The sequence below is a fragment of the Bombus fervidus genome, chromosome 13 (genome assembly GCF_041682495.2).
Source record: "Bombus fervidus isolate BK054 chromosome 13, iyBomFerv1, whole genome shotgun sequence".
NCBI lineage: Eukaryota > Metazoa > Arthropoda > Insecta > Hymenoptera > Apidae > Bombus > Bombus fervidus.
Window position 1 is genome coordinate 3,947,720 of NC_091529.1, and position 12,878 is coordinate 3,960,597.

The 12,878-nt window shown below is 34.5% G+C and overlaps 5 protein-coding genes across 5 annotated transcripts; 1 reads left to right on the forward strand and 4 right to left on the reverse strand.

The window, feature by feature from the left end:
* Positions 1-494: 494 nt before the first annotated feature.
* Positions 495-3,101, reverse strand: LOC139993600 (esterase FE4-like). The gene is made up of 8 exons (XM_072015500.1): positions 2,788-3,101; positions 2,473-2,601; positions 2,225-2,378; positions 1,720-2,096; positions 1,466-1,637; positions 1,191-1,381; positions 962-1,106; positions 495-902 (listed from the first exon to the last, which is right to left on the reverse strand). Exons 1-8 carry the CDS (start codon positions 2,974-2,976, stop codon positions 595-597), a joined length of 1,665 nt encoding a protein of 554 aa, XP_071871601.1. The 5' UTR covers positions 2,977-3,101; the 3' UTR covers positions 495-594.
* A 1,123-nt stretch (positions 3,102-4,224) lies between these two features.
* LOC139993623 (uncharacterized) lies at positions 4,225-7,054 on the reverse strand. The gene is made up of 6 exons (XM_072015536.1): positions 6,516-7,054; positions 6,330-6,450; positions 5,700-6,155; positions 5,003-5,390; positions 4,721-4,932; positions 4,225-4,633 (listed from the first exon to the last, which is right to left on the reverse strand). The coding sequence occupies exons 1-6, from the start codon at positions 6,662-6,664 to the stop codon at positions 4,280-4,282; spliced, it is 1,680 nt and encodes a 559-aa protein (XP_071871637.1). The 5' UTR covers positions 6,665-7,054; the 3' UTR covers positions 4,225-4,279.
* Positions 7,055-7,080: 26 nt separating this feature from the next.
* LOC139993840 (uncharacterized) lies at positions 7,081-7,991 on the reverse strand. The gene is made up of 3 exons (XM_072015923.1): positions 7,872-7,991; positions 7,684-7,813; positions 7,081-7,352 (listed from the first exon to the last, which is right to left on the reverse strand). Exons 1-3 carry the CDS (start codon positions 7,968-7,970, stop codon positions 7,081-7,083), a joined length of 501 nt encoding a protein of 166 aa, XP_071872024.1. The 5' UTR covers positions 7,971-7,991.
* A 117-nt stretch (positions 7,992-8,108) lies between these two features.
* LOC139993618 (uncharacterized) lies at positions 8,109-9,834 on the forward strand. The gene is made up of 5 exons (XM_072015528.1): positions 8,109-8,252; positions 8,321-8,459; positions 8,575-8,685; positions 8,756-8,951; positions 9,041-9,834. The coding sequence occupies exons 1-5, from the start codon at positions 8,239-8,241 to the stop codon at positions 9,082-9,084; spliced, it is 504 nt and encodes a 167-aa protein (XP_071871629.1). The 5' UTR covers positions 8,109-8,238; the 3' UTR covers positions 9,085-9,834.
* On the reverse strand, positions 9,183-12,859 carry Tsf2 (transferrin 2). Its single transcript, XM_072015486.1, has 9 exons — positions 12,650-12,859; positions 12,050-12,462; positions 11,850-11,967; positions 11,610-11,789; positions 11,079-11,536; positions 10,840-11,004; positions 10,680-10,768; positions 10,253-10,593; positions 9,183-10,178 (listed from the first exon to the last, which is right to left on the reverse strand). Exons 1-9 carry the CDS (start codon positions 12,714-12,716, stop codon positions 9,538-9,540), a joined length of 2,472 nt encoding a protein of 823 aa, XP_071871587.1. The 5' UTR covers positions 12,717-12,859; the 3' UTR covers positions 9,183-9,537.
* Between the last annotated feature and the right edge of the window lie 19 nt (positions 12,860-12,878).

A 12,878-nucleotide genomic window follows, 5' to 3' on the forward strand; every position in this document is an offset into this window, starting at 1 on the left:
AATAACCAAGTAGGCAAAAGCGAACAATTTATACGTGAGCAACGAGGTAAATAAGTGGGGAATTCCAAGTGCCTTCCTGGGAAATATCATCTTTTATAAACTCCCACATAGGGGCGCATTTTATTTGTCGTTGAAAATATCCATAATATTTCTTGACCAGCAATAAGTGCATTTATTAATACCAATTCTCGCCTTTTAATTACATGCGCATGTCACATTCATTATAACTTAGTATCACTATACTATAGTATATATATATAGTATATATGTATATATAAATATCGGACTATCTTTGCAATAACAGATTTATCATTGCAAAAAGTAACGATATCAAAAACGTTGGAACTCAAAACTTGTGACATAAGCGCCAAACAAAAGATAACAAATAAAGGCATGAATATTTACAACAACTAATTATATACAGATTGAAGATTCTTCAGATTCGTATCTTTGGCATTACCAAATAGGAAGAGAAGCATATTTCATCATGAATATCAATAATGATCTATATGTTTATTAAATTACTTCGAAACACTTAAAACAAAATTAATAAAGAACCGTTACCTTAAAAAGAACCGTTCGGTCTTTACATCGTTATGTTGTTTTGCTCTGCGATGCAGCGGATAGAGGAAATAATTTTTCCCATTCTTGCATTCTATCGGGATAGAAACCTGTCTTCATGGTAGGATTCAAGTTGATATCCAAGTAGTTATTTTTCTCGGTTTCAAACCTGTCCCACGTTATATTCCTATCTTTTGGAATGGGTTGACCAGTTTGTACGAAGCTGGACCATATAGATGTGTACAATTCCACCATAGGAATTTCAGGTGCAGTTTTATTAAAATATGGAAATTTACTTTTTATGTAGTATAAATATTGCATATCATCTTGATGCTCGATGCCTAGAATTATAAGAAAACAGCGTAATCAATCGTTCAACTTGATCATCGAGTGAACTTACCATAGGGTGTCGTAGCGTTCCACATTATAAAGCTATAACGGCTTTGATGAGTAAATTTATAAAAATACACCGGAGCTTTGGAGTTTTCAGCTATTAGCTTCGCCCCACGATATTGTGGAAATGTAATTACGCTGTCCCCATAGAGCTGCAAATTGATTTTACAATTTCTTTGATTATCAGTATCGACGATGAATTTGTTAAATAGAAAGAGTAATTTAGCAGTTCATACATGAGCAAGATCATTTCTGTTAGACGAACTGAGTGGTTCGTCATTCAAATAAAACTTCCGCAATTCTGTACTAATATTTTTCGATCTTGGCGTGTTACGTTCGTACATGAAACTAATCGGTGCTATGTGATACCAATTCTCGTCCATATCTCGGTATACTATGCCATTGTTTTTGGTAATATTTTCGAATACTAAAAGAAACAAGCGATCCGTAATTAGGGAAGAGCTTCGATTATTTTATAATTGTGATTCAATTTAACAACTACGCGACTTACCGACGACCATCCCACCAAGTTCATCTTTCGTTACTCCAAATATGACTGGGACTTGATGAAACTTTCCTTGTTGAATAAGATCGATAGGTTGAGCTGGTAGAAATCGTTCCATTCCTGGAACTTCCGGTTCTACGACGGGTTTCCAGGCCAAAGTTGGATCTCTGTGCCATTCCTGGAATGTAAGAAGTATTAAACATCTCTAAGTATCTACTAAATTATAAGAAAGAAATCATTTCTCTTAGATATAAACTAACAATAAATTTAGATATAGTCTTGGTAAAGCTGGCTACAGGCTTTGATCTGAGACAAGCCAACATATCTTCGGTGCTGTTAATGGGACAATTCAAAAGTTTCGCTTGTTTTTCTGCGATATCTCTTTGGTGGGTTGGATAAGGTTCCGTGAGTAAGAGGGAACCACTCATATCGATCACCCTTTGAAATAGATTTTTGGTCATTGGTGATAACATGTGCAAGAAAGTACTGAGCCCTCCGACGCTGCAGCCGCTGATGGTCACGGAGTTTGGATCTCCTCCGAAAGCAACGATGTTCCTTTGAATCCAACGAAGAGCTATTACCTGATCTTTCAAACCTAGATTTCCTGGAGCCAGTGAATCGCCTGTTGCTATAAAACCTATGAAATCCATATTTATACATTTTATATATCTGTGGACAGAATAGAAGAATAAATAATTGGAAAGAATAGAAGGAAAATGATAACTGGTATATCGTGTGTTATAAATGCCTAGATGCCTAAATTACCTAACGTGGCAAGGCGATAATTCACAGTAACCAAAACGATATCATGGTCCAGCAAATATTCGGGACCAAAGTCCTGAGCGGAAAACTGGTAGAAACTGCCTGGATGGAAGAATACCAATACTGGCAATGATACATTTTCATTTTTCGAAGGCAGCTGCAACGTTTAAACAATTATATTCCATAAATATACATTTTATATCTTGATCAATTAAACACGCTGTAGACGAGCCAGAAAAAGTAAGACATACTTTTTTAGTATAGACATTTAAATGCAAGCAATCTTCAGATATTACGTCGATATGGTCAATATTTGGGCATGCAGAACTTTCTTTGGAGGCATCGAAAACATCGTTCCAATCTGCTGCTGGAGTGGCAACCTGTATTGTGAGAAAATTGTAAGGATTATTCCCACCGATGTGCCATAAATACTCGCAAAAAGGAAATACGCGAAGTACTCTTTGTTTGCATAGTTGAAGGCTGACGATAAGTTTGACAAATGTCCACGAACGAGGATGTTTCCAGGATTAATAAAATTACGATAGAGGCAAGAATGAGAAACTCACCTGAAAACGTCGTTCTCCTGTGGGAGGCTCGGCATATCTCACGCCACGGAAGGAATAAATCTCCTTTCCGAGCCTTGAAGTTAGAATAGAGCCGCGGATTTTTCCAATTGACGCTACCGCTTCCGGATGTGCCGTGCAATATAAAACGTTACCGATTCCGATGATATAAAACAAAATCAGTAGCTTCATCTTTTCGTTTCACAGTAATTCTTGTCTCATGAATATCGCTGTTTCCGTGAACGAGGAAAATCAGTCAACTAAACCATTGGACGATTACTTATATAGCCGATGATTAAGAGACAATACAGGCTAAGACAGAAAGAGGGACGTTTCATACTCCGGTTGAAGGGAAAATGCTAATCATAATTATGTTAATATGTTCCATCGCACATCTGTTCTTTGACAGTGCTTAATTAAATACCGTTAATTTATTGAATGTCAATAAAAGTATTTATCACGTGATTTATAATATCTATAACGTGAAAAATATAAAATTGCAAACTACGTAGACTCATCGGTGATGAAAAATTGGAAAAATTGAACATAAAAATATTTATTGGTAAATATTTTATAATACTATTTAGTATTTTATTTAGTATTTTACTAATACTTATACCCGCACGTGTATCCGTATTTTCAAACTATTTTTCCTTATTTACTGGAACTCATTTTTATACAAATATGTGTATTGCGATATCATAGAGTTACATAACTATCTGTTATTACGTATAAGTGATAAGAAAAAAACGAAAAAAAAATATATATATATGTATATATATATATATTAGTATATTTCTAATCGTCGCTCGCGGTCCTACAGCGTCGCAGATCGTCTTATCGACGAAAAATATACAATGTATCGACGAGCGCATAGTTGTTGCCAAGCAGCGAATTCTAGAAACGTCGATTTCGGTTTGTTATTGTATTTAAACAAAGCAGGTGGCCTACGGTGATCATCGGCACAAGCGGTGGCGTGATCTGAGCCTAGTGGGAATTGTCTCCCCGAGAAGACAAAGAATTGATCTAAGAGCAGTCAATCTCATTTGAAGAGTCAAACGATATACATCGAAAGGTCTGACAATTGAAAATAAAGTTGCTTAGTCTAACGAATTCATTGAGAGATATCGTAAAGTCGGGTCGAATTTCTGTAACGCATTAACTGTATTCATCGCGAAATAATTTGTGACGCTTTTATTATTATACAATTTATTGTTGAATATACACGCTATATTTTAACCTGTTAACACAGTGTTAAATTCATTGAACCACCTCTGTTATCCTAACCGAAACAGGGGAACGACTAATTCGCGGCGTCGATTATACGAATCGTAGCGAGAATTTACGCCTCTCGCTGACGCGTTTTCCTTGCGACCGCGTCTCTCCGCGAACGGTCGTAACACTGTCTTTTTTTGTTACTTTTTATTTCTCTATTTTTATTGTAAATTTTATTGTACATAATTTTCGCGTTATCTAGATTTCTTAGTTGCATTTTCTATCCTTCTTCAGTTTCTTCAGTTACCTCGTCCGTTTCTCCTTCTTCTTTTTCTTCTTCTTTCTCTTCTCCTTTCTCTTCTTCATCTTCCTTTTCTTCTTCCCTTTCTTCTTCAGGTCTTTCCAATTTCTTTCTCCGCTTTGTCCTTCTACGATGCTTTTTGCCCAATAATTTCTCAGCTCGTTTCCTTTCCATTTTCTGCTTTTTTGCCAAGTCTGGATAGATACAAGGATCATAGGTTGCTTTGTAAATAATCGGATCAATCGGCCGCTTTTTAACAACCCGCTTCTTCTTCGGCTCTGGACATTCGCCCATTTTGTATGGCTTTGTTTTTGGTAAAACTTTGCCGTAAACCTGCGACAAAATCAATAAATGGTTCCGTGGCTAAATGTTCAGAAAAATTGATTTAGTTTTTAATGGTTTTTACTTAAATCAACATACAGGCATCTCGAATATCGGTCTACCATATTTATCTTTTTCACGCGGCGGTCTTTTTTCAATAGGACTTCGAGGTCTCGGTGGTTTCGCCAAAGATTCGACTCTTCCAGAAGCTGTGGCCGTCAAAGCACTTTTTTTCACGGTAAAAGCATCAGTTCTAATAGTCTTACTTTTATGAATATTTGGTTTGGCCAATTCTTCCATACGTGCGGATGCTGAAACAAACAACAACGTACACACAAGCTCGTCAACGTCAACTAAATTTTTATTAATTTCGCCGCAAACCTTTAGCATTCAAAGCTGCTTTCGTGATGCGTGTGGGATCATCTATGCATGGATGCGGTGCGAATCTCCAAGCGTGTTTCTCGAGTTTTCTTCTTTTAGCTTTCCGCTCTTCCTCTTCACTTTTGTTCACTTCCTCCTCTCCTTCTTCCGCGTCTGTAGCTTTTCCATTCTCACGGCTCTTAGATTTCTCTGTTCTCGTATCGTCGGACTTACGCTTTTTTCCTCTTCTCTCACCCTCTTCCTTTTTCCTGTATTCAGCGAAAGCTCTTCTACCTCTCTCCTCCCCTTCCTCGATTATCATCTTCTTAAAAGCTTTTGACTGCTTGTCCTTTTTATCTTTTATCGTCTTATACGGTGGTGCAGCCAGAAAACTTAACCAAGGCGTAATCTAGCGATTCGAGAGATTAAAAAACTGTTTACCGTGTTTATTCGTGAAAGTTGAATGGAATATGCACGTGGACATGAAATTAATGTAAATGTATTTTAGAAGTGGTCACCGTTAAAAATTACAAAAGTAATCTGTATTAGATCATTGTTTTTCAGAATCTATTCTTTTCGTCAACATACTGTTTTAGCGCGCAAATAATTATTTCGTAAGCTTACAAACAATTTCTTTTGAAAAACTTCTTTAAGTTGCGCTACTTCGAATATACACGTACAAATATTCATATGCACGTGCGATATAAATTCATTTTACTTGATAAGAAAGCGCAGTTCGTTTTATGCCATAAGGCGTAAATAGCTCCTCTATTTCTTCTTTGGTTAATTGTTCAGGACAATCGAGCAATTTCTTTGCTAAAGCCAACTTCCTCAGTCTGTCTTCGTCCAGCTCTCGTTTCTCATGCAACATCAATTTGGATGGTTTGCATTCTTCGGGAAGAATGACACGGGGCAGGCTTAGCTCGATGATTCTTTGAGACGGCTGGTAGTTTAATGCTGCTGGTGAAACCTTATAATAAACTCGACCAAAATCGACCAGTTTTATATTTGGTAGAGACAACAAAATCGTTCTCTTAGATGGAACTGCTTTCAATGCCGCTTTCGAGATAGTGAGGTCTAATTTGCAGTGAATGCTTTCGTCGATTCTTTCCTTCGGTTTGGACAACATTTTGATTCTTTTCTTTAGCTGAGATAATGGCTTTGATAGCCGAACCTGAGGAATGTTGTACGTTGTAACATGTAAAAGTATGTACAAATATTTCAAATTTAGAATTTCTCGCATAATATTTAGATAAACATTTGTTTCGCCTATTAAATTATCAAGTATAAAATAAAAATCTGTTTTTTTAATAAATGCATAAATATCCACAATTTATTTACGACTAACTATAGGCTCAGGTTTCGGAAGCTTTTTCGGTAGAGCATTGAGTTTCACCCAGGCATTGAAACGCGCCCAATCAGCCGGTGTCGCTAGCCATCCTTTCAATCGTAATTTACGTTTAATTTTTCTAAAAGTCACAATGTTAGAAAGATTTTTATCTATTCGACACGCTGACAAAAAGATTACGCTTACTTCCCCTTGAGTCTCGACTTATCTACTTTTCTTAATCTGCCAGCTGCTGCTCTAGGAGATCCGCTTCTTGCTGTTTCCTTCGTTTCCTTCGTAATTTGACCTTTTCTCGCAACCACGCTCCTTACGGGCTTTTTTAGTTTTACAGCCATTTTTTACAACTTTTCAGGACCTAGTTTCTAATCTCTACATGAATGCTTCATAACATGGGATTAGTTTCGAGAGAAGAATAGAAAATAAACTCCTTTATCAACGACACCTTTGCGAATTTAGCTCATTATACAGGTTAAATGTTTCTTCAATTTAGCAACGGAGAAAAGAATATTAAGATGCTTAACGGTGATACTTTTCGTTGTGCGTTACGATTTTGCGTTAAATTTCTCATTTTCGATATAGCTATTTCATTTTATGCGACTTTATTGTATCCGTGTTACGTGAATCGAGACTGCCAGGTTTTGAAAGAGACCAAGCCTTCGTTTGTTTTTCGCCGACGCAAATGTCCGCGTTAAATAGAAATTAGTAAACATCGAAACATTTTGTAGACGTTCTTTATTTTATATTACATCGTTTATGGATTATGAGTTATCTTTCTTTTCTGAAACGTGGATTTCGCGTTGCATTTTTTCATCATTTGCAAGTAATTCTCGAAATCATCGTATGGCTCGGTACGACTCATGTAACTTTTCGGTTTCGCGAGTTCATGCAATCGTTTTGAACATCCTTTATTCCTAGCCGCAGTGATACGAGCATAAGTATCCAGTAAAAATCTCTTCTTCTTCGATTCTTGCGCGTCCTTCGATTGTTCGCTGCTATTTATCAATTTATGATGTCCTTGTTTCACTGAGAAATATTTGTTATACAATTGCATAATTCTATAGTAATAAATTTTGACATTTGCTTATATACATCTGATACGTTCAAGATTCTTTCAAACTGGCGAACGAGAACTCTCCAAAAATTACACTCAGTCTTTAACAAACGACCGCGATTACGAGCGATAAAGGAGATTTAAACGAATAATTCGCGATAGGAAATAAAGAAAAACTTTAAACAGTCTAAAAATGCAAATTAGCAAAATAATACATTGAAGCACTTAGTTTAGGAGGTTTTCGAACTGATGAAGGTTCGATAAAAAATGAAGGTAACGCTTGGAGGGTTCTCTTTAAACTACCTGTATTTATGGAAGAATTTTTAACGCTAAAGTTGGATAAATTAGATACGTTTGTGTCTGGTTTTCGTTTAGGTTGAGCTAATTTGTTTAACGAATCCGTAATTTGATAAGATAATGCTCCGCGTTTTACCTGTAACGTTAAGACAACTGAAATATTCTTCGTGTTTCTTTATGTTCACGATACTTACATTGAAGGCATTGTAGTTACTGGTTTTATCGATTCTTTTTTTTGGTTTCGCTAGTTTTTCAAATCTTGGTACATTATCTTGACAAACATCCGTGTTCATATCGTTAATTTAATCGTAAAATTGTTATCTAACTCGAGACTCGGGAAGCTGTAATGTAAATTGTGAAAGCAACAGAAAATTTAGAAAAATGTACCTTAGGGTTAAATGTTGATTGGTGACAGTGAAGCGATCATAAAATAAAGATGTTTGCAAACTTCAATTCTTTCTTAGTAATAGATCCAACAAACAGTAACCGTGAACAAAATTTCAAGTTCCCCCGCAAAATCTGCCGATTGGCGAAATTAATACTCTAAATTTCCGTTCTACGATGTTGAAATTCGAGTAAATACAGCGTTTTCCCGTTTTTTCTAGTTTCCTCATTCTCACTAATATAATTTTCTACATAATAGACACGAAATAACGCCAAAATCTGTTATCAAAAACCATCGTAACAAACGAAGAACTTATTGGTGCGCTCCTAGAAGAGTAAAAAGTACAGTTGTAGGAAATTTCGATAATTCGTTGACACAGAAGAAAAATATAAAAAAAGTAAAATACTAATGAATACTTTCATATCGTCGTATTTTCGATAAGTGTTTTTTTAATTTATCAATAACAAATACTCGGAGATAAACAACAAATAAAATGCTATATTTATTTGCAGAGGCATCATAAGAAAAAACGAAAAACTATAAAAAGCTTGAGACGCATTGATATCTTAGCGCAGCCTAAATCTATAAAACATAAAGTAGAACATAAGAACCATTTTTCTATAGTAAATATTTATCTTTCTAGCTTGAAAATTTATTTCGTGGTACTAATATATAATTTTTTGTTACATCAAGGTAAGCAAATCTGCTCAAAAGTATCAAATTCCAAAAAGGTCTATTTCATCGAATCAAAAAAGTGCCATTTACCAACGTAAAACATTCAGAATAAAAAAGTTTAAAGGTACACGTGAGTTGCCAATGAAATCAACATTGAAGGATTGTTCGACAATTACATTACCTAAGAAGCTAGGTGTCCGATTATTTGCTTTAGGTCTTTATTTATATTTTTACTAATATTATTTTTCTATCTTTTCACTATACTAACTAGTCTAAGATTAATTATTCATTTATTCATAATAGTAAAAAAGAAACTTAAAGAATTAACAAATTCTAATAATACGTAAGAAAGGCTGATCGAAGACAAAAAGACTGCAAAGTCGCGCAGTATATCAGTAAGAAAAATTTTAAATGAAATGAGAAAATAATTGATGTAACTATAATGTACTATAAAACAACTTTATTCAATGCGTACAAAAATATTAATGGACGGCGCAAGGTACACGTACAGTTATACTGCAAATATAGTTAAATAGCAGTTAAATATCATTTTATACTTATCTAAAATGTCGAGAAATGGACGGATTATACAATAATCTTTAGTCGAGAACTATATGTTACGTTACCACATTCATTCATTTAACTATAAATCGGTATGTAAAATATGAAAAGTATGATTAATTTTGTGAACACATCTCATACAAAGATTAAAAATCTAGTAAATATAGCTAGATGTATTTTCTAAAAGTTTTTTTTATCGAATGTACATATGTTCATCTGTTAAAAGAAATTTACCTTATTTACCTACTAAGTATGTAAGCAAATATAATCATAGCTATCGTAGCTATTATCGAATGCTCTATAGCTGATGCACCGGCATTACAATCTACAATTCTTCTAGCTCTCATAAAGTCTGGGCCTAAATACGCACTAAACTCTCTTTTTTCTGGTGGTATTACTACTAACTGCTGTGTAGCGTCTTGGAAAATCAAATCGCTATAAGGCGGCTGACTGTAAAACATACTAAAACTAAATTCGTCCTGTTCTTTTCTGCCATAAAATTGTTGGGCGTAAATAAACAAGTTTATGTAAGCGTTTATTTGTGTCTCGTTATATCCATAATATCCACCACGTGTAACTATTGCATTCGCTGCCACTTTTCCTAAATTGCAATGTATGTAATCGGTTGTTGGTCGACGAGTGCCGTCTGGGCAAAGCAATTCAAAATCTTTAGTGAAAGTATTACGTGCCCACGTTTCTCGTCGTTTTCCATCTGTATTTTCTGCGACTGTTGTGTGCTTCACAAAAGCTACATCTCCGCCCCCCTCGACTAAACATCTAAAGGCACCGGTATACCCATAATAATCTTCAGATGCATCTCTACGACAGTACTGGAAACTGGCACCGTGGCACAGATCACACATATTGTCATACGGCACTCCTACAATAAGTTAACATGCAGCATATAATTTTGCACAGACCTGCGATTAATCCTAGTTCAAGAATTGCAATTACCTGTATTGTATTCGGTACTAAGAGCACCCGGAATGCAAGATTTACTAAAATATTCTGCAGCAGCGTGAACTGAATCACAACCATAACCCCTGATCCATGTATTTGAGATAAGATATGCTAACGGATACACCCAACCTGCCGCTGTATTGATTCCTGTATGACAAGTGTTCTTATTTTTTAGATAAGTCAAATCTGTGTTGTCATCCTCCTCTTTTGCCACTGCAACCACATAATATTCTGGTGTAGGTAAATTGTAAACTTCAGATATAAATGGAATCAAATCAAAGCGTAAACCAGCAGTATATACGTCGCTGGTGTCTAATACTGCCACATCAGCAATTCTAAAAAAAAAAGAGAATGAATTTTATTTTACACTAAATTCTCCTATTTTATCCACAAACTTTTCCGATATCACATATATACATACCCACTTTGTATAGCCTGCATGCAATGAATTTGACTGTAACCTTTGTGACAATTTAATTCTGGCTTCAACAATTGCGCCTTTAATGCTATCTAATATGAAAATGAACATTAATAATTATATTTAATTTAGAGGTATAATATTTATTTTTTTAAATCATTACCTTCATTTTTATACATTTTTCCATTTCTGGATCAGACGTAATACATAGGGTCATTTTGCTGACGGGACAACGTCGCATTTCTAATATTACATCAAGGAATCTACCTAAATAACCAGTGTACACTTGTTCTTTTTCACTTAATTCCATGAAATCTCGTGCTGTGTCCTAAAATTATACAGTTTAAAATAAAATTATCTTAAAAAAGGAAATAATAATGTCAAAAAGAATATTGTATTTACAGAAAAAATCAAATTATGATGCATTCCATATTTAGGTGCAGATTCAAATAAATTGAAAGTCTCTATTGGTTGTATGTTTGTTGATTCTGTGTTATCCCACGTATTCAAATCATTTCCATTATAGCTTCTTTCATTCCCGTTACGATTTTCAAAGTTATCTGTGCTATATTCGTTTGGATTAACATATTCAGTGTTGTTAAATCTATTATTAAAATCTGGCCGATTTTCGAAACGATTGTCATAAAATTCGGTCGAATTTTTTGCGTTATGTCTGCGTAGTACCTGAACTGCTGTATCTAAAAATCGCTGATATAATCGACGGGTTTCGATTTTTGTAGCAGACGATGTAACTACAGCGCGTGATGGAACTATACCCCAATTACAATATTTGTATTCGCTAATCGGTTTACGAGTACCATCTCGACAAAGTAATTCAAATTGCTCCTTCTTTACAGAATCTTAAGAAAATTGATATTAGTTATTAATATTGTAATATAGTTTAATATTAAAACACTTTAATTAAAAACATACTAAAGTCAAATGTTGTTGATGTCATCTCATCCACAGTCGTGTCTACTAAGAAAGCAATTTCTCCTGCTTCTACCAAACATCTAAATGCTCCCTCATATCCTGCATATGGATCTGAAGTTGTACACCTTTCTCCAGGTATCTTTCCAATACACAATTTACATAATTGATCAGAATTATCACCTAAAATTTAAAATTGCTATAAAGAATATGGACATTAGGTAAAGTTATTATCAATCATACCTAACGGATTATATTTATCTATCAATGAATTTACAGCACAACTGGGCCCAAAATATTTGATGGTAGATTTAACATGATTATTACAATCTATAATTTCTAATCCACCTTCTTTCATAAGCTGTATAAAACAGAAAAATGACAGATTTTGGTTAATACAGTATATGTTATATAGAAATATAGTAAAAAGAAATAATATTTACTGTATAAATTGGAATAACCCAACCAGCAAGCATCCCAAGACCAGCAAAACAAGCCTTTTTACCCCTCAAATCACGTAAACTCTGGACATCTGGTAAAGATCCTTTTTTAATAACTGCTACCGCATATTGATAATTGACACCACTTTCATATATTTCCTGCATTAATGGAATTAAACTATGATAACGTCCTGCCATGAAAATTTCACCAGCATCTAAAGTAGTTATATCTGCTTTTTCTTGATCCAACATAGCCATGCATCCTTCTTTATTAAATGCTTGTTTGCATTGCACAGAAATGTAATTACGCCCAAAAAATGTTATTTCGCGATCAACTGCTCTTGAAAATGCTTTGCACTTATCCTGTTCAGCATCAGATATTGTACACCATGTAACAGTATTGTTGAGGTTTTGTCCTGTAAACGAATTTAAATATTGTTATTAATGCTAGTTATAATCGTAATCGATTTGTAAATATATTTTCCAATTTGACATTTGTTATTTTTGAGGATAAACAACATTAAACAATCACAAACGGTTAGTCATTAAACAAAGTGAATATCGCGATACTAAACTATTAAAAAATAAAAGTATCTTTTATACCATATATAAAACGACAGGATAAACTGAAGAGTATTAAAATTAGATTTATGCAATTGTTTGGTAGCATTTTTATACTTTCTTCGTCCAAGCATTAATTGCTACGAAAGGCAACACCCATTACTTTAGTACTTTACAAACTTACTATACTATGTGTATTATTCATTCACGGTGCTATATACTGTAGCGAACTGTAGTAAAATATCACTCATTCTCCAATTGTTAATTGAAT

Coding starts and splice junctions, on each gene's coding strand:
- LOC139993840 (XM_072015923.1), bottom strand. CDS start 7,970: ATGAACACGGATGTTTGTCAAGATAATGTACCAAGATTTGAAAAACTA. Junction 7,814..7,871: donor GTAACTACAATGCCTTCAAT/GTAAGTATCGTG, acceptor TTAACGTTACAG/GTAAAACGCGGAGCATTATC. Junction 7,353..7,683: donor AAATTCTTCCATAAATACAG/GTAGTTTAAAGA, acceptor AATATTTCTCAG/TGAAACAAGGACATCATAAA.
- LOC139993618 (XM_072015528.1), top strand. Junction 8,686..8,755: donor ATAAGAACCATTTTTCTATA/GTAAATATTTAT, acceptor TGTTACATCAAG/GTAAGCAAATCTGCTCAAAA. Junction 8,952..9,040: donor TGTCCGATTATTTGCTTTAG/GTCTTTATTTAT, acceptor TATTCATAATAG/TAAAAAAGAAACTTAAAGAA.
- LOC139993600 (XM_072015500.1), bottom strand. CDS start 2,976: ATGAAGCTACTGATTTTGTTTTATATCATCGGAATCGGTAACGTTTTA. Junction 1,638..1,719: donor AGACTATATCTAAATTTATT/GTTAGTTTATAT, acceptor CTTACATTCCAG/GAATGGCACAGAGATCCAAC. Junction 1,382..1,465: donor ACTTGGTGGGATGGTCGTCG/GTAAGTCGCGTA, acceptor TGTTTCTTTTAG/TATTCGAAAATATTACCAAA.
- Tsf2 (XM_072015486.1), bottom strand. CDS start 12,716: ATGCTACCAAACAATTGCATAAATCTAATTTTAATACTCTTCAGTTTA. Junction 11,005..11,078: donor ATCATAATTTGATTTTTTCT/GTAAATACAATA, acceptor GTATAATTTTAG/GACACAGCACGAGATTTCAT. Junction 10,594..10,679: donor ATGCAGGCTATACAAAGTGG/GTATGTATATAT, acceptor TTTTTTTTTTAG/AATTGCTGATGTGGCAGTAT.
- LOC139993623 (XM_072015536.1), bottom strand. CDS start 6,664: ATGGCTGTAAAACTAAAAAAGCCCGTAAGGAGCGTGGTTGCGAGAAAA. Junction 6,156..6,329: donor TTCCGAAACCTGAGCCTATA/GTTAGTCGTAAA, acceptor AACATTCCTCAG/GTTCGGCTATCAAAGCCATT. Junction 4,933..5,002: donor AGCAGCTTTGAATGCTAAAG/GTTTGCGGCGAA, acceptor TGTTTGTTTCAG/CATCCGCACGTATGGAAGAA.